Source organism: Cordyceps fumosorosea (assembly GCF_001636725.1).
Source record: "Cordyceps fumosorosea ARSEF 2679 chromosome Unknown scaffold_3, whole genome shotgun sequence".
Classification (NCBI taxonomy): Eukaryota; Fungi; Ascomycota; class Sordariomycetes; order Hypocreales; family Cordycipitaceae; genus Cordyceps; species Cordyceps fumosorosea.
The window spans coordinates 125,858-146,368 of NW_017387303.1; the positions used below are offsets into that span (position 1 = coordinate 125,858).

Here is a 20,511-nt window from a genome sequence, read left to right on the forward strand (position 1 = left end):
GACAGGTTCGTGTCTTTTAATCGCCCCTCAGTTGCCACATCAACTATGGGAACCGGGACGGTAATGGCATCTCTGTCAGGCAGACTAAAATCCATGGCGACTTTGGCTTGTCGAGGTTGAGCAAGTCGGCCCCTTCACTGATCTAGTGAACAAGTCTGGAAGCGGGAGGGGTCAGGGCCAGCAATCATCTATGAAACGGCCAAAAAGTTTCACGTGATACTGTTGTGACTCCAGTGGGCGTGGTGGGCGTCCGTAGCACCGTGAATCAATCCATCTGTAGGTATCACAGAAAGGTAAGCCTGTGGCGTGGCTTCATGTCTACTTCCGTAGGGCCAACCATGTTTTTCACACCCTCCCGTCTTCTAGATCACTCCACGGCCCATATAAGCAGCACAAGGAGTGACCATGACCATTTCACAAAAATCTTTCGCGCTGTGAGTCGCCGCTTTAGAGCTTCAGGCGCAGTCGTGGAACAGAAGCATTTGGCGCATCGCCAGTACGATGACAAGAATGGACTGTGATTCGGTCACATCGTCTGCGTCACTGTCGAGACGGGACGGAGCTGCAAGATAAATAGAGCGCGGTGCCAATCCCAACATTCGATTGAAGCTCTTTAAGTACTCAGCTCATCTCTATTTTCTCGTTCTAAATACCTTGACTTCCGCTCGGCTTGAAATCTCGCGACTTATAATGGTCGTGCATCCCGCCTCATACTGAACAACAGATGTGTGATGCGCAACAAATCCTAGCCCTTGAGTCTCAGCTGTTGCATCGAATTTTGTATTGAGCGATAGTTAGCTTTTGGTCTAGGCAGGCCTGCATGCACCGCAAACTGCGGCGTTGATGTCCGCTTTTCTGTCGTTCCAGTTCAAGATCGGAATCGTTGTAGGCAAACCAACCTAGGCATAGAAAATGGAACCTCAAAGTCAGTCCAATTGCCGCTCGGGGGATTTGATGGGTAAATGGCTATAGATCCGGGCATGAGAGTAGGTTGCAGAAAAGGTGGTTGTGTTGCGTTGAGGAAAGTAACAGGTAGTTAGGGTACTTGGCAAGTTACAGAGAGCCGTCGGTCGCGGGGAACTTGCGCGGGGAAGACTGGATTTTTGACACGTCTTGGAGATTCTAATCGGGGTTTAATATCCAAGATAATTCAAGGCTTCTATTATGATTTTTTTCCATTCTACCTCTTGCCCCCCTCCTCCTCTTGCCCCTCCTCTTTTTCCTTCACATCTATAGTAAATGGCCAGCCAGGCAGCCAGCCAGTGAGAAAGCTACTAATGTACTTTTGTACCTATGTATGTACATACATAGCTAGCTGGCTGACGTTATGAACTACCTGTTTAAGTAAATACCAACTGTATTAATACAGATCAAGTTTTTTATATTTTCATTAGAAAGAATACATATCGCTTTCCTTTAATAGCTATATTGAAATTAACATTATGTAAGGACAAAAATCGTATCAGGACCCGTCAGGAAACGGCCCCCGCGCGCGTAGGAAGAAGGCCGCTTTCCGACCACAGGCAGCCCCCGCCCGCCCAAGGTCTGTCCAAACCTCCATCAAACACCGCTTCATGAGACTGCGCAAGCACGCCACTTGGACTGCCATGGCCAAGTCGGTTTGCATCGTCGGTAATTATACGTTACGGAAATGCTGCATTGAGGGATGCGCGTACTGATTGCGTCCAGGCGCCGGCCCCGCGGGCCTTGCCGTCGCTAAAACCCTGCTGCACAATGCACCTAGGGGCGACTTCAAGGTCACCGTCTTTGACGCCCAGCCAGACGTCGGCGGGCTTTGGCCGACGTCCGAGGCCGATACAGGCCGCCAGATTCATCCGCTCATGCTAGCCAACCAGAGCCGCCACACAATGCACTTTAGCGACCAGGCCTGGGACGACCTGACCCCCCAGCTGCCCCGAGCATGGATGATTGGCCAGTACCTCCAGCGCTATGCGGCCAAGTATCTTACCGGCAATCCGGACTTCCAGCTCAATCTCAAGACGCGTGTCATGCGTACCGACAAGGACGGCGATGGCTGGAATGTGACTGTCCAGTCTGACGGGGTCGACAAGACCACTCATTTCGATCGCCTCATTGTGGCGTCGGGCTACTTTGGCGACCCGGTCATCCCAAAGGCGTGGAAAGAAAACACCGCCATCCCAGTCATTCACAGTAGCCAGTACAGAGACCTACAGTCGCTTCTCGGAACCTCTGCCAAAGGCGGCAAGATCTTGGTCGCCGGTGGCCAAATGTCTGGCGTCGAGATCGCGGCCACCATCGGCACCCATCTCTCAAACGAGATCAATTCTCCAGACGAAAGCTCCATACATAATATTGAAAAGTATAGTATTCATCACGTTAGCCCACGCCACCCCTGGGTCATTCCCCTTCATACAACACCCGAGGTAAGTAGCATACTTTGACGTCGACATGGGCTCTGGGCTGACTGCAGCAGCCGAAATGGAAAGCTCCACCATTCCTACCACACGACTTCTCGTCTTTCAACAAGAACAATAGGCCAGTACCATTCACTGACTCGCAAGGCCATATCCCGGAAGAGAGGGCCAAGATGGTACATGGGCGACTGCGGGCTTCGCTAGGACCGAGACAACGGATTGGTTCTGAGACGGCCAACCCCGAAATCGCGGATGACTCGTTACCCCCATATCTGTCATGCAGTGACTGGTACTGCGATTTCGTGCGCTCAGGCTTCATTACTGTGCAAAATGGCAGACTGGAATCCCTCGCCGGGTCAACAGCCAAGCTCGCCGATTCTTCCATCCAAGACGTTGCTGCCGTCATTCTCGCGACGGGCTTTGACCCGGAGCCTTGCATCGGCTTTCTACCAGAAGATGTGCTGACCACACTCAAGTACTCGCCTGCACATCCATCCAACCTGCTAGCTCTCTCGTTTCACGCGACGCAGCATCCCGATGTGCCCAACTTGGGCTTTGTCGGATTCTACAGAGGAGCGTTTTGGGGAGTAATACAGATGCAGGCCAGGTTCATCACGGCGCTATGGTCTAGCAAGGGTCCGTCGGACACACTCCGCGCGAAACTGGCCAGCGATCGAAGCATTGCGAGGACGCTTAGTCTTAGGGATGACCCGCGCCAATCACAGTTCCCCATGGGCGATTATCAATTTTTGATGCAAGACTTTGCCGAGGCGCTGTCACTGGACATTAACTCGCCGCTGGTTGTCGATGCCCCCAACCTCACCACCAACAAGCTCCCTCTAGAAGTTTTCGCCCCATTCCGCTTCTCAATTCCGAACGAAGACGGCCAAGACAATGTGAACGCACAGAAACTCATGCAAGATGCGGCGACAGTTCTGAAGGATGCCCTGACTACTCCCAGATTCGTCTCTAGAGCCGTGTTCCGCAGCCTCCTGGGAACGTGGGAGTTGGAGCGCGATCTCACGAGCAAGCTTCCTACACATCCCAGCGGCCATTTCAGTGGAACCGCCCAGTTTCTCCTGCGGGCCATCACCAAGGAGGGCGTTCAATGCACGACGAAAGAGGGCGTCATGCCCCGGTGCCAAGACGGCGAGAGCTACGAATACCTCTATATCGAAGACGGCGAGTTCAAAACGGACCAGGGCTTCGGCTTTCGCGCCACGCGTCGTTACGTGTACCGGTACGACGAGGCATCCGGTGCGATTACGGTGTGGTTTGCCAAGCCTGACGACAATAAGCGCGTCGACTACTTTTTTCACGAGATCGAGTTTGAAGATCCGCCCGTAGGGGGCCACATGCACGGCTGGCCGGCCAAGTCGGGACACTTGTGCATTGACGATTACTACAACGTGAACTACAACTTTGTATTTGACTCGGTCAACCTAGAGAGCTGGGTGTGCGCATACACGGTGAATGGGCCGCAAAAAGATTACACAATCCGTGGGACGTATACACGATAAGAACGATGGTATTGGGAGCCGAAAGTTCTTTCATGTTGAGAAAAGTTTGCTTTCTAACAAATTAATACTCCATTCTTGAAAATCTAAAGCTAAACAAAACGAGCGCGGCAGAACAATCGCTATGATGATACCCGCAAAGAACAGCCGAGAAAGGAGACACGTCCACAATCCTGCATATCATACTCCATCAATCCGTGGGCGACCACGAGTGCGGCCAGCACCCCATCAATTCACTGAATCGCCCATATCCCAGAGCTGCTTGACGCCTCCTGGCTTGTGCGACGATTCCATCAAGGGCTTACCGTCACTGTCGGTCGAAAGGTCCCATTTGTGCCAGTCCAAGTCCGTCGGCAAGGAGTCTCCGCAAAAGTCGTGGTAAGCGTGGGCCCGGAGCAGCATGCGGTTGCTCATCTCGACAAAGGTCACCCGAATGTCCGTCGGGCAGTACGGGCACGAGAGCGCCACGGAAGCCGCCCTATTCTCCTCCACCGCCTTCATGGACTCGGCGAGGGCGCTGCACCGGGCGTTCAGGGCCTCGCGTATCCACTCGGTGTTCCCGATGGAATGGAGCATCTGGAATTCGAACGTTCTCGGTGCCAGCCAGCTCTGGTGGGGACACAAGAAGAGTGCCGCCTGGATATCGGGCCACACGGGGCGGGACAGGAAGTCGTATCGCGTCTCGAGCATGAACCGGCCGCCGACGACCCGCACCCGGCAGCGGAACGTGATCTCCTCCCATGGCTCGGCGCCCAACCGCTCGATATGAACCCCAAGGTCCTCGTCCTGTAGCTTGACGGGCCCGTGGCCAGAGAGCAGTCTGCGGAGGTGCGCGCCGAAGCGGCCGCCCTTGGCGCCACCCATGCGCTCCCACTTGAGTGCCAGTTGGACGAAGCGGTGATGCAGCTGGAAGCCGTAGAAGTCGTACGACAGCGAATGAAAGATAGGCCGCTTCGGCCGGGACGATACTGCGGTGGAGTGGAGCTCGCGGAGCGGGCAGCGGGGATGGGAATTGACGGGACTGTCCGCCTCGCTGTCCTTCACGCTGACCATGTGCAGGTCCAAGCACTCTTCGCAGACCCAGTGGTACGGCGCCGTGCTCGCGCGCAGCTGGAGGTATTCGAGTTGCTGCCGCGGGTCGACTGGGCCGAGGAGGAAGCTGCGGAAGCGGGACCGGAGAATGAGGCGCAGAGCTGTGCACGTTTGTAGCAGCCGGTACTGATCTCTGCGCGGGAGGAAGTCGGCTGCCATTTGGATGATGAGCTCCATTGGTAGGTTGAGGAAGTGAGACCCAGCCTGTTTCGGTCGGGGTGGCGTCTCGGTATTGGTGGTGTGGGATACGCCCTGCTCGGCCGCCATGGGTTGGGAGCATAAAGGGAGGGATATTTCTGAAGGACCTGAGAGAGACATTATCAAAAGAGATATTACTTGGGAAGGTCTCGGCGGGCAAGGTTATTGTTGGTGAAGGACTACGGATAAGTGATGGGAAGTGGGAAGAACGAGAAGCGATAGTGGAAGCGATAGTGGAATACATAGAGATTTCGAAAAGCGCACAATCTTAGAGTTCAGAATTCTGGTATAGTTTCTATACCCTACTATAACTTCTCCTTTTTATTTAGGCATTATTCTGACTCTAGGGTGCGGGACATGCCATGCGCGCTATATCACGAAGTCTGTTGGTCAACAAGTACAGACAGGTCATGTGCCACAAGGTTTCAAAACAAAACAATCTTTGGTCATTATCCTCTAACTCTTAAAGCTCTACGCTAAAACCACCAAGTGAAGCTAACAGATTTTCTCACTGCAGGAGATATTAGGGGGGGGGGAGGGAAGGGTTTAGATGCCACCTCAGCCCGCTGCTCCGCGCCTGCATCGTCGCTGGCCGCCAGCCAGTGCTGGGGAGGGGAGTTGGTTCCGCGAGCATCGCAAGATGGCGGGGACTAGGCCGTGGGCTTGTGTGATAGAATCAAATCGTACTTTTTCATCATGTCAGGGTCGACCTCCAAAAGTGACCTGCCGACGGCGATCTCGTCGAACCACGCCTCGCGCTTTTCCTGGCTGCCCACCACGCGGCCCTGGTGGTGCCAGGCGCTCATGTCAAGGCCGACTTAATTGTTTTGTTAGCAAGACACTCACTCTTTTTCCTGGACCGTCCCATCCAAGATGTGAGAGGGCGGGGGGGAACAGAAAGGAACAACAACGTACCGTGCCACTTGAATGGCCATCTGCCAGCAACGGTGGTGGCAATCTTCTTCTGGTCAACGACCTTCTTGCCGTCGACCCAGACCCTGAAGGCGCCCTTGCGCTTCTTGAACTCCCACTGGCCCTCGAAGCTGACCTTGTGCCACTCGCCGGGCGTCACCTTTGCGATCTGCTCAAAGACGTGCTCCTTGAACTCGCAATTGTTGCCCGAGTACTGGCCGCCGATGACGCGGGCGTACAGGTGGTTGCGGAAGACGTAGAACGAGGTCCCCACGAGCCTCTCGACGCCGCAGTTGGCGCCGGTGTCGCGGTGCGAGACGAACTGGGACACGGTGGCGTTCTGGTCGACCGGCTCCCAGTCCGGGGCGAGGCGGAACATGAAGTTGTAGAAGCGGTGGTGCCCGGCCTCGTAGCCGTCCTTGCGGATGAGCACGGAGCGGTAGAGCTCCTTGTGGGCCTCGTCGTAGGTCTGCGACGTCTTGAGCGAGCGGCCGGATAGGTAGTGCACGTCGGTGACCTCCTCGATCTTGCCCTGGTGGTCCATGATCTTGCCGTCCCAGCCCTTCAGGGTGCCACGGTTGCGGAAGTAGGGCCGGCGGGCTTCGCTGCCTGCGGCGAGGAGGAGCGCGGAAAGGAAGAGGCTCTTTATGGAGACCATGGCTGGAGAAGGATGATGGGGTGAGGAAAGTCTTGGGTTTGGTTGACAAAAGGGAAACTGTATCCACGAGGGCTCAGGGGGGAACGCTTCCTTAAGTAGCTGGAGGGCTGGTCATTGATGTTGGTGAAATCACGAGGGTACCGCACTATATTCATAACATCTCAGGGAACCAACACAAATACGGAAACTTCACGCTTGCTACCACCACGTGGACCACCAACCATCACTGGTGCGTCGAGATTCCCAATCTTTGCCACGCAATCTATCCTGACCGTTGACTATTTGCTGTCCAGGACAATAGCCTTACCGTTTTGCGTGATTCTAACGCGCATCAATAGACTTACCGTGGCCTTGAGACGAGAGGTGTCGCGTCACCATTGTTATTTGACTTGGTCATGAATCGGGCTATGGAAGCGCACAAGGTGGCTTGACACGCGTTGTTGGTGCCCATCAGATGCAGTGGACCAACAACCAGCCCCGGCACCAACAACGCCAACCTCAATAGAAACTAGACGCTGGCCACTAGCCAATAACAATGGAAACTTGGTAGTTGCAAGGCTGAATTGCAACATGAATTAAGTTGGCACCAGGCCACGATTAGGGCTATGGACCTCGTGGTACACCACCATTGGCAACAGGCACTTCGGGGGGAGTAAGTGATGCTCATGGCGATTCACTATATTGATGTGCTCGTAGCGGTCATCACTTCTTCCATCCGCAAAAAAAAGGTATTTCTTTTCTACCACAGATTGCAACTCATCAAGTAACCAATCAGTGGTCGGTCACTTGGCCGTGGCAGGATGGCTGAGAGTTCAGACTACGCGCAGCCCAGGACACTTTGTCTACGACCAAACACCAAAAGACTTCCCACGCGACTCGGCGGCTATTCCAGACTCGCACCGGGCTTCGGCTGATTGGATACTAGCCGAGATGGGAATAAAGGATAGGAGACCACAACAACTGTTTCTTCAACAACTGGTGGCCAACCTGTCCGTTGGTGGCGTGATTGGTCACCCGCGCCGGGGCTGATTTCTTTTTCTTTTTGTGACGAATTTTTAATCCATTTGCCCAAACCGTGCCATACCACAGTGTAGACGACGGGTTGATTTTGCTGTGAACGACAACGCAACGCCGGTGGGACGTCTCGTTGTCACCGCACGTTTCTCTAAGCGACGCAGCCACGTTCTGATCCCGCCATTTGCAGAGGGGCGTTGTTGATCGAAAATACTGCTTTTTGAGCTTCGAAATGAAAGAATCGATAGCACAGCCTTTGACCTTCAATCCGCCAAAAATGCCCTGTTTGGATACCAAGACGGGTACAGGGTCCGTCTCGCCGCGTATCTCGGCACGGCAGTCGTTCCCCGCCTTCTAACTAGTACTTCAACTTGATCTCTCATCCACATCACATATCCCACCACCACTCACTCTATAATACAACTGACATCGCAATTGTCCGTATATACACTCAGAAATATAGTCGACTCAGAGTTCACACCGAAAGGCATCATGCGATTGCCCAGCCGAGATTCCATTGCGCCGCGCAATGACGTTGCCAGCTCCCCTCCACAGTCCGCTGCAACTGGCGAGAAGGAGGCGTTTGTCATCACCGCCGCACTTCTGATACCTGGTCGCGGGGAGCCAATCACCGACGGCGCCGTCACCGTCAAGTCCGGCATCATCGAATGGGTTGGTCCCGCCAGCTCCCTCCCCCCGCCGTACCGCAACTTGTCCCACACCCGGGTCCCCGTCCTCATGCCGGGCCTCTGGGATTGCCACGTGCACTTCTTCGGTGTCGCCGACACCAACGACCTCGAGGCGGCGTTTGGCATCCCCACGGGCCAGGCCGCGCTGGCCGGCGCCCTCACCGCGCACGACCTGGAGGCGACGCTTCTCGCCGGGTACACGACGGTGCGCGAGCTCGGCGGCTACGGCGGCGACGTGTGGCCCGCCGTGCGCGCCGGCACCATCCCCGGCCCCAACATCTACTCCTCCATCGCCGCCATCTCCATCACCGGCGGCCACGCCGACGTTTCGACGCTGCCGTCCTCGGCCGTGCGCGCCGCCATGTGCTGCGGCCCCGCGCCGCTCGCCGTGTGCGACGGCGCCGACGCCTGCGTGGCCACCGTCCGGCAGATGGTGCGCCGTGGCGCGCGTGTCATCAAGGTGTGCTCCAGCGGCGGCGTGCTCAGCCTCAACGACGACCCGGAGGACCGGCAGTTCTCCGACGCGGAGCTCGCGGCCATGGTGGCGGAGGCGGCGCGCAGCCGGCGCGCCGTCGCGGCGCACGCCATCGGCAAGGCCGGCATCATGGCGGCGCTGCGTGCGGGCGTCAAGTCCATCGAGCACGGCATGTACCTGGACGACGAGGTCGCGGAGCGGATGCGCGCGCAGGACGCCATCCTGGTCGCCACGCAGCACATCGTCCGCACGCTGTCCAGCCCGCCGTACCTGGACACGCTGCCGGCGCCGTCGCGGGACAAGGTGATCAAGGTCGGCAGGGAGGCTAACAAGGCGTACGCGCTGGCGATCCGGCGCGGGGTCAAGATCGCGCTGGGGACGGACATGCTGAGCAGCGATCGGGGGTCAAAGCTGGCGCACGGGCAAAACGGCCACGAGCTGGGGTACGCGGTCGAGCTGGGCATGACGCCGCTGCAGGCGATTGAGAGCGCGACGGCGGTTCCGCCGGAGACGCTGGGCGGGCTGGCGCCGAAGAGCGGGCAGCTGAGGGCGGGCTACGACGCGGACTTGATTGCAGTTTCGCGCAATCCGCTGGCAGACATCAAGGTGCTTGCGAATGCGGATAATATAACTCATGTCTGGAAAGGTGGAAAGTTATTTAAGAAGCCTGGAGTTCATGGGGTCTATCGAGATGCATGATGACTGGTATATAAGGCATAGCGTATTCGAGGTTCTAAAAATCTCCAGTATTTACCTTAAAATATGGCCTTGCATTTGTCATGTATGCTGACAGAGCCACTCATAACCTGTTGCTGCGCGGGAGAATAAATCTGGGTGTACTGGCCGGCAGAATAAACGCGAGATCCGTTGATCTCACTGAAGCGGACAGAGTAAGTCTGGTAACTATACCATCCAGCTTTTTGGCCCAGACAAATGTAGGACAATGTGAGTAGAACAAGGCCAAATGTCTTATTCTCTGGACTAGAATGATGCTATTGAATCACCAAGTGTCATTGAAAAATATTTGGTAGGGTTATTTTCGGTGTGAGTTTCGTTTGAAGTGCAGACGGTCGGCCCGTGCCATCCGCTGGTGCTCGAGGAGCTCATGGAACAGAACAACTTGCAGTATGAATTGCACGGTGGTTATGCTCGGCAGTCTCAGCAAACAAAGAGCGACGTTAGCTGGTCAGACTTGATGAACTTGAACGCTGGCAATGCATCTACTTCATTCACTCGCGACACATGTACATCGTCTACTTCTCGGAGCAAAAGGCAATTTCGAGATGACGATGACATGGAGACAAAGGGCAAGGGCCCGATGATGCATAGTGCTAGCAACGCAGACAACACAAGCAACACAGGCAACGTTAGTCAGACAGGTGCCCATGTATCGAGGACTCCCAAGAAGGCTAAGCATGAGCACATTCTGCCCTAAGTATCGGCTGGGGGGCGCATCGAGGGGAAACAGAATCTTCACAGTACACGTTGGGCCTTTTAGGGTAATGAAGTTGTTACGTTCTCGAGGTTGGAACCAACTGGTAGCTCGTCGGCCCTTATGAGAGCTCCATTCGAGACTAGGTTTACCGTTATGTGTAGAAGAAATGATAACCAGATTGTTGATTGCTGTAAGTTATGTACGCATCACCGAGGACTCCTTTAGTCAAGTAACTAACTGCTTGTTGCTATACGCATGTACGCTTAACCGCGCCAGAGTTTTCATATATCTCTTCTCGTCTTTTTTTTCTTTGTTGATTTTCTTTTTTAGAATTTTATTTATTTATTTGAATTTTATCGCTGGTTTTACACTCACAATAGACATGAGCCTTGTTATGAGGAAATGTTGGGGCGGATAACTGCCTTGTTGCCCAAGGCAACAAGGCTGCAGCTACTCAGACCCCTTCGAGCCTGCTGTAACTTTTGCTTGGTTGCCCAAAAGTGCGAACCTACGTAGGGAACCTCTCACAACTGACAGGGAGTGGTTGAATTTATATTCGCCCCTCATAATTGCCAACATTAAATTATCGGAAACGGGAATTGACGCATGCCTAACCTCCATCTCTCGCTTTCTTCATCACTGGAAGCTGCCACCCTTCTTAATCACCCAACTTTCCTCGTCGCATCTCGTCCGATCTCGCCCAATGGAAGCAAACAATGCCAGACATACGCAGCTACCCAACGCCACGCCCCTGGAGACCGTCCATTCAGGTTCTAAAACCGACAATTCACCTTCGGCAGCTGAAAACTCACTGGAAGCTGGTAGCCCAGTGTCGGAAGTCGATGATTCAATTTTGAAACTCGACAATGCAATTTCACCGGAGGCACTGTTGGCCGCAAGCGAGCACGAGGTCGTCGACTTCCTGGCCAAATGCCACGTCCAAGGCCGGCACTTTGACATCTCCAGCATTGTCGGTTTGAAGGAACTATCTGTAGAAAAGAAAAACATGATTGCGGATAAAATCAAGTAAATGAAGGCCCTTTCCAACAACGCATTTCACCGTTAATCACTGTGTACAGCGCTGCCACTCCAAAGGTGCATCCTCTTAAAGCCGACGATCTCAATTCTCTGCTGGGGAAACTGGAACAACAGTATGAAAAGGAACAGCAACATGTTCTGGAACCCACTGAATCTCCCGGATCAGGGAGCTCGCATCCAGAAGTGGTTGCCATGGAGCTAGAGGCCGAGGCCCGCGCGAGCCTCCTCCAGGCTGGCGGCATGCCGGCCCTGCAAATTAACGACATCGGCTTTCCAGGGGACATGACCCGGGAGCATCGCCGCAGGGCAGCAATGTGGCTAGAGATGCCCAAAAAGGGCCATCTGGCCTACAACGAGGTGTTGCCAGTATTCTCGACACAGCTAGAGCACTGGAAGGCCTTTCAGCAGTACTGGCAGTGGGGTAACCGCGGAGAAGCCGGTCGTGAAAAAGGGCTGTCCCTTTTCCTCGCATCAATGATGAGGGAGAATTCCGGCTTCCGGGGTGACGATCTTGATGCGGAGAGTGCGGCCTGGTATAACAAAGTGCATCGAGAACGTTGGCAGCGCGACCAGCCACGGTACACGGCATCGCATACGAACACGGAGACCTTGGCGTCGTACGCCGAGGCGATGGAGAATCGACTCAAATCCCACAACTTCACACGCCCTTATCGCCTCTTGGAGGACCCGCGCGAACAAGATACGTGGACGACGGCTATCGAGTACCTCAACTTCAACTACTGGGAGGCCGAACGAGACACGGCCCGTATGAAGGCCGCGGAACCGAAGTATCGGCGAGCCATGGATAGCCTGCTCGACTACACTGGGTATGCTGTGGCGTGGTTCGAAAGGGACGCGGCCAAGGCACTGCCAACGCAGCTCCAAGAGGCGGAGGACGCCTGGCGGGCGCTGTACGATAAGATCAAGTCATTTCGAGAGGGCGCGAGAGCGTACCTCGTGCACGAAGCGAATCTGCGCCGCGATCAGCGGAGGTCAGAGTGGGTGCTGGAAGAGCTTGCTTCGATCGAGAAGGGCGTCGGCCCCTCCGAAAAAGATGAACTTGTTTCGATTGAGAAAGGCGTCGCCTCCTCCGAAAAAGAGAAAGTCACTTCGATTAAGAAGGGCCGAGCAACCTCTTCCACAAAAGAAGGGCTTGACTCGATTGACAAGGGTGCCGCCGTCTCGAGTAAAGAGGAGCCTGCTTCTCTTGAAAAGGGCGCCGCAGCCTCTATCAAAGAGGAGCAGGATCGTGAAGGACCTTGCCCGGCTAACGCCGAAGACGAGCATCAAGAAAGCACACACGCAAGTACAATTGCAACCAACAGCGGCAAGGTCAAGGGAGCGCGTGGGAATAGCAAGCAGCAGCTTAACAAGCGCAAAAGAAACGAGGGGGCTGCAGGCTCTGGGAAGGACAGCGCGCAAGATACGGAGGTGGCAGCAGTGCCGCCGGCTAGGGTCTCACGCGCCCACAGTAGCAGGAGTTCCGCACCATCGACGAAAGCACCTGCAGCAGAGGCCACTTCAGAGCCAACGACGGCGACGTCAGCGGCCGCAGCTCCAAAACGAACGCTCCGTGGAAGACGACAGAGCCCGGATCGTGGTGACGATGATGCGCAAGCCGGTGCCGCCGATGGCGCTGGTACTGAATCCACCACACGTTCAGCACAGAAGGGGAAGCAAAGTAAGAGACCAAAGACGGTCAGGTAATCGAGAGTTGCCGTGACGTGCCCGTGTCATAAAGGAAAGCAAGAGTCAACAGCATGTTTGCGCCGGTCGTAGTTGCATGCCCTCAGCCTGATTGGGTGAGTTACTATCGTATAAAAGTCCATCTAGCTCGTGATTGGAATTGGTTTCATTTCGTAAGTTTTCTATCATATTAGCTTTAACGGTCATAGTATAGACAATATTGGATTCTAGCTGGGCTCTTGGCCAGTCGCCTTGGGCCCATTACCTTCCCCTCACCTACACAAGTCTTAAGTAGCTTTGGAGCTGGTTGCACGGTCCGCAGATTTTCAGTTAAAAGATAAGCAGCACCAGTTTCTAGTTCGGTCCTTCGTCGGCGTTCTTGTACTGATTTCCACGGGGCTATCCATCAGAGCAGATGGAGCCCCGCGACCGGCCCAGTGCCGGCGCCGGTTGCGGAGACAAGTCCGTCTACAACCCCATCCAGGTCCCGGTTTCAACCCCTCAATTCACAACGGCGTAAAGGCCGCTCCCTAACTATATCCTCTACCGTTATAAATTCATACTTACCAATTCCTTCTTTTCATTTCTCAAGCGACAAGAAATCCTTCGACCGGCTCATCCTAACCACCACCACCAGCTTGCAAAAAAAAAAGTCCACACCCCGCACCAACACCATGAAGGTCCTCATCACCGGCGCCGGTGGCTTCGTCGGACAGACACTCGCCTCCTCTCTCCTCTCCTCCCAGCACAGCCTCATCCTCACCGACCTCCACGCGCCCCCCATCCCCCCCTCCCCCTCCTCCTCCTCCTCCGCCATCTCAATCGCCGCCGACCTGACCGCCTCCCCACTCCCCGACGCACTGCTCCCTCCCGACCTCGACGCCATCTACGTCCTGCACGGGATCATGTCCTCCGGCGCCGAAGCCGACCTCGACCTCGGCTACCGCGTCAACCTCCACTCCACCCTCTCCCTCCTCGATGCCGTGCGCGCCCGCTGCCGCCGCGGCATCCGCCTCATCTACGCCTCCTCCTGCGCCGTCTACGGCGGCGCCCTCCCCGCCCTCCCCTCCGAGTCCACCGTGCCCACCCCCGAGGGCTCCTACGGCGCCCAAAAGCTCATGGTCGAGCTGGCCGTCAACGACCTCACCCGCCGCGGCCACGTCGTCGGCTTCTGCGTGCGCCTGCCCAGCATCGTCGTGCGCGCCGGCGCGCCCACCGCCGCCGCCAGCTCCTGGATGTCCGCCGTCATCCGCGAGCCGCTGTCCGGCCAACCCGCCACGCTGCCCGTGACGGACGACGCGTTCCGCTGCTGGGTGTGCTCGCCGCGCACCCTAGTCAGCAACCTGGCGCGCTGCCTGACGCTGCCGCGGGACTGCCTGCCGGCGCACGCGAGGCAGGTGCTGCTGCCGGGCGTGGCGGTGAGCGTGGGCGAGATGCTGGCGGCGCTGCGCGAGGTCGGCGGCGAGGAGGCGCTGGCGCGGGTCAGGAGGGAGCGCCCGAGCGAGGCGGAGGCGCGCCTCTTCGAGAGCTGGCCGCAGGAGTTTGACGTGAGCCGCGCGCTGGCGGCCGGGTTCGAGCCGGCGGGGACGTTCCTCGAGGCGGTTCAGGAGTATGCAGCGGGCTTGAAGGAGAGAAAGTAGGGCAGCGTTGATGCCAAGCTGTGTGTTCATGATGGGTTGATGGAATGGGCGGCTCTCTTCGCTCACTCTGCCTCTGCCTCTGTCTCTTTCTTGCTTTCTTTCGCTTTCGCTCTTTCACTATCAGTCTGCGTTCAGATTGCCATCACAATGCACATTACACTCAGCGAGCAACATAATGACAGTTACATCTCCAGACCCCTATACTTGCCACAGTCACAACAAATGTAAAAGAATTGTACAGTATTGCAAAAAAAATACAGCGGCTAGCATAATACAAACGCTACCAACGCTGGTTTAAAATCCAAATCGAACCCCCCTCGAGATGTAACCGTTTTCCCCATCTATCAAACGCCGCCGTGCTACCAGCACCAGTTAATGCAAACCAAAATCAGGCCAAGAAAAACACAACACCATATGCCCAAGTACACCAAACACACAAAGTATCACCAATCTTCACACTCTTGCTTAATGTAGACTTCCGCGTCGCGCTCATAGTCGCGCTCACAATCTCTGTAAATGTTGCTGTGAAGAATGTCGCTCTCATGTATCATCCTTGAAATCAGTGGTACATCATTATAGCTCGAGCGATATCTCCCAATCCACTCCAACGATGTTCTCTATTCACCGTTGCCATCACTCTTCGGGACGCCATTGTCCATGTCATCGGAGCCTTCCCCCTCAAGGACATAACCCGGGGTACGCTCGACCAGGCCGCGGTAGTAGGCAACCAGCACTTCTGGATTGGGCACGATCCTCCAGTCGACACGGTAGAGAAACTCGAGCTCGAGCATCTTCAGCTCCGCAAGGCGTACACCGCCAACGCGGGCGTAAGTTGTGTTGTTCCAGAAGGCGTCGGAGAGGCCCTTGGCGGCGACGGTGGCGGCGGTTATGAGGAAACGATGCACAGTTAAAGTGTTGATGGTAAACTCTGGATAGAGAGCGCAGAGGCGGTCAATATAGTAAACCATGGAGAGCAAAAGCGGCGGTATAAGCGTGGCGTGCTTTGCTAATCTATGTAAATAGTCACGAACTGATATTCCCGGAGCGGCCCTGCAGGTATAAGAAAAAATCGGATTAGCTTGATATCCCAACGTTGTAGTGACCTACGGGCACGCTTACCTAGAGTGAAACCGGGTCAGACCACCGCTAGTGGTGCGAATGGCATCGTTGGTGGCGATGAGCTCGTTAAGCATGTGGGAGATGAGCTCGACCATGTCGTCGACCGGACACAGCTCGTACCGGGCCGGCAGGACCTTGGGAGGCTGCTCATCTGGACGGGCACGCTTTGCGGGCTGTGTGGAGTCGCCTTGAGAGGCTGCGGGCTGGGACATGGCGGCATGGCTTTCGATTTCTTCGCCGCGGCGCTTGGAGGGGGAGGCATGCGTGAGGGCGCTACCGTTGGATGTGGCATCGGACAAGGATCGCTGCGAAGTCGGTGGTGCGGCGGTGTGCTGCTTGGCGCCGGCGGTAGCCGAACCGTCATCTGCAGCCACGGGACCCGACTGCTGGCCATGCATGCGGGTGGTGGCAATCTTGGCATCTGAGGCGGGCGTGGAAGGCGTGGAAGGCGTGGCGGCAGAAGACGGGCCAACGATGGTGTCGGACACAGCCATGGTGGCGAGGGATCGCGCTCGGTTCCGTGATCGCGGGGAGGCTATCAAACGCGGGCTCGAGGCCAGGGAGGCGGTGGCCGCGGAGCGTGTTGGTGTTCCTATTGGCGCCGCTGGGGGCGCGGTCGATCGGGGCGAAGGGGGAGGCGGCGAGTGTGCCGGGGCATAGCGAAAGGCTGTCGGCGAGCCGTTTGCGGAGGGAGGGGTCAGAACGGGAGAAGGCCTCAGCATGGCTTTCGGCGCATCGTCACGCAGACCATGGGATGAGCCGGCGGCGAGGGGATGCGATGGAGAGATTTCGCAGGGGCGATGCGTTATTGCGGCAGACGGCTTTGGCGATCAACCATGGGATAGGGCAGCGAGCGGGCCGGTCGCTGTTGCCTCGTCGATCTGTGGCAAATTGGAACCCGAACGACAGCGCTATCGGCGATATCGTCGCTCTTTGCAGTACGGATGGTTAGCCGCGGCAATGTCGTAAATGCAGAGGAAGCGCGACAATGTCGGGATCGGAGCAGGGGCGCAGGTATGAGGCCTTGCTTGCGAATGGCAGTCAAGCAAGTAACGAGTGGCAGCAGAGGCGAAAGCAAGAAAATGCTGAATCTATTGGAAAGGTAGTTTTTGTTTGCAAGCGGTGGGTGCGTTGCGACAGGGACGGTGGTTGTTGTAGCACAAGTTGAAAGCTGAATTGTGCCTCGACGAGAGGCAGGTGGGATTGTGTCTTTGTCTTGGGCTGGTGGATGGATGAACCTGTCTGCGGCGAACCCTTGGCGCGGTAAAAAGTGGTAAAAGTTTGGCAGGGGGATTAGCCCAGGCTGGCGCGGACGAAGGAAGGCGCAGACAGTAGGGAGGGCAGACAAGGTGAGAAGAAGGTCGACAAGGAAAAAGGAAAGAGGAAAAGTAAAGGGAATCTAATCTCGATTGACATTCATGCCCGGATGAACCTTGCCTTGCGCAAAGAAGCAAACTGGCAAGGCGGCGGCGAAAAAAGCGAAAGATGGTGTGAGACAAGGGACAGGACAGGGGAGGCTTAATTGGGCGAATTGGTGGGTGCGGCAGTTTTCGAGGGGAGCAAGTACTCACTACCCGTGATGTCCCCCCAGATAAACTGAGACAGTGCGAAGCATCCAGGTCCCTGGTACAAGATCCAGTGCTCGCGCGACCATGCCCATGCCCGCGAAACCCAGAAGGGCATCTGCTGTGCAGGCACTGCAGTAGCGCACGTGGATGGCGTCACCCACCGCCCACTGTAAGTAGAGAGGCTCTTTCACTGATGAACCACTGCGACTGTCCAATTACCACTGTGCGTATCCGTAGCGCACGTAACGAAAATTATGCGACAATTTGCTGATTTCATCGTCACTTCTTGGCTTTGGCTTGGCTTCCTTCCACCCACGATAGCCTCATCTCCTTCCCTCGGCTACGTATTTCCACATCTACCGACACGAACCCTCAATCGACCCATTACCGCGCGCGCCCCTTCATAGACACACCGACGTCCAAATGCAAACAAAGCTTCCCCTCCCCCGCTACCCAAAAACGCACCTCTCCCAGACAAGACCGCGCCCACGTGCCGCATCGACTTGCTCTGGCCATTCCAAATCGGCCGCTCCCCAGACTCGAAATTTCGGGAATCACGCATCGGCCTGTTCCACAGGGGCTTGATCCGCGATTTAGCGTCCATGTTCCATGTTTGTAATCTGTCCGATATTGCGGCGGGATGGAGCTTTCCGTGCCCGCTCGGTCCACGCGAGATGGACAAAAATAAGCAAGAGTTGGACATGTCATGATCGTGAAAGTAAATCATACTTTTTGAGCTATAAGATGGCCGATAAAAAAGGGGGGAAATGACCGAAACTTGGGCCAGAAACTGATGGTCCGCCATTCCCACACCACCTACAGTCTACCAAGCACAAAACCCATTCCATTGCACTTGGTGTCGTCTGCTATCCGTCTTCAACAAACCCATCCAATGGGCTCGGCCCCCTACTGCCAAGAGTCCGCCCTCGATGCCGTCGTCGCGCACGTCGCCGGCACCGTGTACTTGTGGTTCGGGTCCGCCTCCCACACCACCGACCCGTCCGTCTGCACGTTCAGGAACTTGTACTCGAGCGCCGCGCCCGCCGGCAGCGTCACCGTCACCTTCCAGACCGGGTTCTGCGCCGTGTACAGGCTCGCGTCCAGCGGCAGCGCCGCGCTCGTGTTCCACGCGCCCAGCTCCGTCGCGTTTCCGACCAGCTTGATCGTCTGCCCAAACTGCGTCGTCACCGTCTCCCAAAACGTCACCGCCACGGACGTCGCCGGCGTGCACGTCGGCTGCGCCGGCGCCGTCGAGGTCGGCGCGCCCGTCTTGGGCGTCTGGTTTGCGGGGAACGAGGTCGCCGTCGCCGAGGTGTAGCTGCCCGCCGCCGTCGCCGCCGAGCAGGAGTCGGGGACTTTGTTGTCGGTGCCGCTGCTGGCCCACGATGGCGGGACGATGCCGCCGCGTCGGTCAATGGCCGTCAGCAGCGACGCGTAGGACCAGGTGAGGTCGTGAGCGGACAGCGGGGAGCCGTCGTTCTTGTCAAACTGCTCGGCCAGGGCACCACCGGATGGCGTGTACTGGGCCACGACGGCCACAAACTCGTCCGCGTAGGCTGCGACGGCCTGCACGACGTTCTTGAACGTGTCCGAGTCGCTGCTGTACGTGCCAGCAGCGATGTTTGGCACAAAGTCGCTGAAGAATGCCTGCGAGGTGCTCGTCACCTGCAGGGAGCCCTGCTGCTTCCAGACGTGCAGCGCATCGTACAACTGCTCTGCCGCGGCCGCCGTCGCTAGATACCACGGGTTGCCGTTGTAGTACACATCCTCGGAGTATCTGCCGATGGCAATGCCCTTACCTTTAGCAATGCCATTGTTGATACCGTAGAACCGAAACGAGTCGACGACGGCCTTGTGGTTGGAGAGCGCCTTGTCACTGCACGGTTGAAAGGTGGCGGCGTCGCACCCGAGAGCCGCGTCAAAGTTGTGGATCGACAACAGGATCGAGTTGACGTCCTTGCCCGTGCGGCCGTTGTTTTGGTTGACTGCACGCGCCGTCACCGTTAGTATAACCATTAACTTTGTACTTCGTACCAGCGCAGTAGAACTCACTGTTTGAATTGACATGTCCGCCCGAGGAGACCCAGAACGACTGCAGGAAGCAGAGGATCTGCGGCGCGACCCGGGCCTGCGCCGCCACCGCGGCCTCCTCGCCCAGCTTGGCGGCCAGGCGGCCGCCCTCGACGAGCGCTCGATGCTGGCTCGCGACGGTGAAGAAGGAGCTGCCGTTGACCTCCTCCCACAGGTCGAAGCCGGTGCCGTTCCAGTACTGGGCGACGTAGTCGAGGTCGTTGCGCACGACGGGCCAGACGACGGACTTGGCTGTGTCCGCGTATCCGTTGTCGACCAGCCAGTTGGAGTAGGAGATCATGGCGATGGCTCGCAGCGCGGGCCCGTCACGCTGCGGACGGCCCCAGTTCCCGGTGAAGGCGGTCAGATCTACGTTGAACTTGGGCTCGCCCAGGCCGGTCCCGTCGGACAGCGACCCGGACGGGTTCGAGACGCCCTGGAGCTTGGCCTGCGCGCCGACGTACTCCTGGATGAGCTTCTGCAGGTTGGCGTCGTACGAGTTGGTGAAGCGGTCGACGAGGCACTTGAACACCAAGGCGCTGTCTCTCGTCCAAGTGTACCAGTCTGTTCATGTTGCGTTAGCCCATCCCGCTTTGCAATCGGTGAGGTTTGCTTCATACAGTCTGGGTTGTAGGTGCTGGGCGACGCGGCCACGACACCGGCGGCTGCGGACTGCGCTTCGCAGCCATCAGAGCCAATGTTGCATAGCAGCTTCTGCAGCGCAATGGGCCCTTCCGAAGCAATGTAGCTGTCGACATCCCGTCTCTGGAGATGCTGGGCGCTAGTAATGCCGGGCAGACCGAGGACTTTTTGGGCCGCGAGGGTGCCAAGCAAGAAGACACTGCCAAAAACGTGCATGATGGGCTGAGTGCATGAGATGGAAGAATTATTCCAGAATGACGATACCGCATCCATCGTGAATAGGGCGAGCCAGCACCGTTTATATAACAAAACAGTTCGTCGCGCAATTGGGTGTTGTAGTCGGAGATCGAGGTGGGTACGAT

The 20,511-nt window shown here is 56.6% G+C and overlaps 8 protein-coding genes across 8 annotated transcripts; 4 read left to right on the top strand and 4 right to left on the bottom strand.

Annotated features, from left to right (window-relative positions):
- Nucleotides 1-1,607: 1,607 nt before the first annotated feature.
- ISF_01723 (FAD dependent oxidoreductase) lies at nucleotides 1,608-3,916 on the top strand (the record flags this gene model as incomplete). Its single annotated transcript, XM_018845330.1, has 3 exons — nucleotides 1,608-1,632; nucleotides 1,690-2,405; nucleotides 2,456-3,916. 3 exons carry the CDS (start codon nucleotides 1,608-1,610, stop codon nucleotides 3,914-3,916), a joined length of 2,202 nt encoding a protein of 733 aa, XP_018707053.1.
- Nucleotides 3,917-4,141: 225 nt separating this feature from the next.
- On the bottom strand, nucleotides 4,142-5,323 carry ISF_01724 (hypothetical protein; the record flags this gene model as incomplete). Its single annotated transcript, XM_018845331.1, has 1 exon — nucleotides 4,142-5,323. One exon carries the CDS (start codon nucleotides 5,321-5,323, stop codon nucleotides 4,142-4,144), a length of 1,182 nt encoding a protein of 393 aa, XP_018707054.1.
- Nucleotides 5,324-5,853: 530 nt separating this feature from the next.
- ISF_01725 (integral membrane protein) lies at nucleotides 5,854-6,773 on the bottom strand (the record flags this gene model as incomplete). Its single annotated transcript, XM_018845332.1, has 2 exons — nucleotides 5,854-6,020; nucleotides 6,119-6,773. 2 exons carry the CDS (start codon nucleotides 6,771-6,773, stop codon nucleotides 5,854-5,856), a joined length of 822 nt encoding a protein of 273 aa, XP_018707055.1.
- A 1,506-nt stretch (nucleotides 6,774-8,279) lies between these two features.
- ISF_01726 (amidohydrolase) lies at nucleotides 8,280-9,650 on the top strand (the record flags this gene model as incomplete). Its single annotated transcript, XM_018845333.1, has 1 exon — nucleotides 8,280-9,650. One exon carries the CDS (start codon nucleotides 8,280-8,282, stop codon nucleotides 9,648-9,650), a length of 1,371 nt encoding a protein of 456 aa, XP_018707056.1.
- Nucleotides 9,651-11,089: 1,439 nt separating this feature from the next.
- Nucleotides 11,090-13,131, top strand: ISF_01727 (hypothetical protein; the record flags this gene model as incomplete). Its single annotated transcript, XM_018845334.1, has 2 exons — nucleotides 11,090-11,412; nucleotides 11,466-13,131. 2 exons carry the CDS (start codon nucleotides 11,090-11,092, stop codon nucleotides 13,129-13,131), a joined length of 1,989 nt encoding a protein of 662 aa, XP_018707057.1.
- A 653-nt stretch (nucleotides 13,132-13,784) lies between these two features.
- Nucleotides 13,785-14,750, top strand: ISF_01728 (NAD-dependent epimerase/dehydratase; the record flags this gene model as incomplete). Its single annotated transcript, XM_018845335.1, has 1 exon — nucleotides 13,785-14,750. The coding sequence occupies one exon, from the start codon at nucleotides 13,785-13,787 to the stop codon at nucleotides 14,748-14,750; it is 966 nt and encodes a 321-aa protein (XP_018707058.1).
- Nucleotides 14,751-15,367: 617 nt separating this feature from the next.
- Nucleotides 15,368-16,591, bottom strand: ISF_01729 (cyclin-dependent protein kinase regulator Pho80; the record flags this gene model as incomplete). The annotated part of the gene is made up of 2 exons (XM_018845336.1): nucleotides 15,368-15,761; nucleotides 15,870-16,591. 2 exons carry the CDS (start codon nucleotides 16,589-16,591, stop codon nucleotides 15,368-15,370), a joined length of 1,116 nt encoding a protein of 371 aa, XP_018707059.1.
- Nucleotides 16,592-18,343: 1,752 nt separating this feature from the next.
- Nucleotides 18,344-20,365, bottom strand: ISF_01730 (glucoamylase I precursor; the record flags this gene model as incomplete). Its single annotated transcript, XM_018845337.1, has 3 exons — nucleotides 18,344-19,422; nucleotides 19,490-20,071; nucleotides 20,128-20,365. 3 exons carry the CDS (start codon nucleotides 20,363-20,365, stop codon nucleotides 18,344-18,346), a joined length of 1,899 nt encoding a protein of 632 aa, XP_018707060.1.
- Nucleotides 20,366-20,511: the final 146 nt, after the last annotated feature.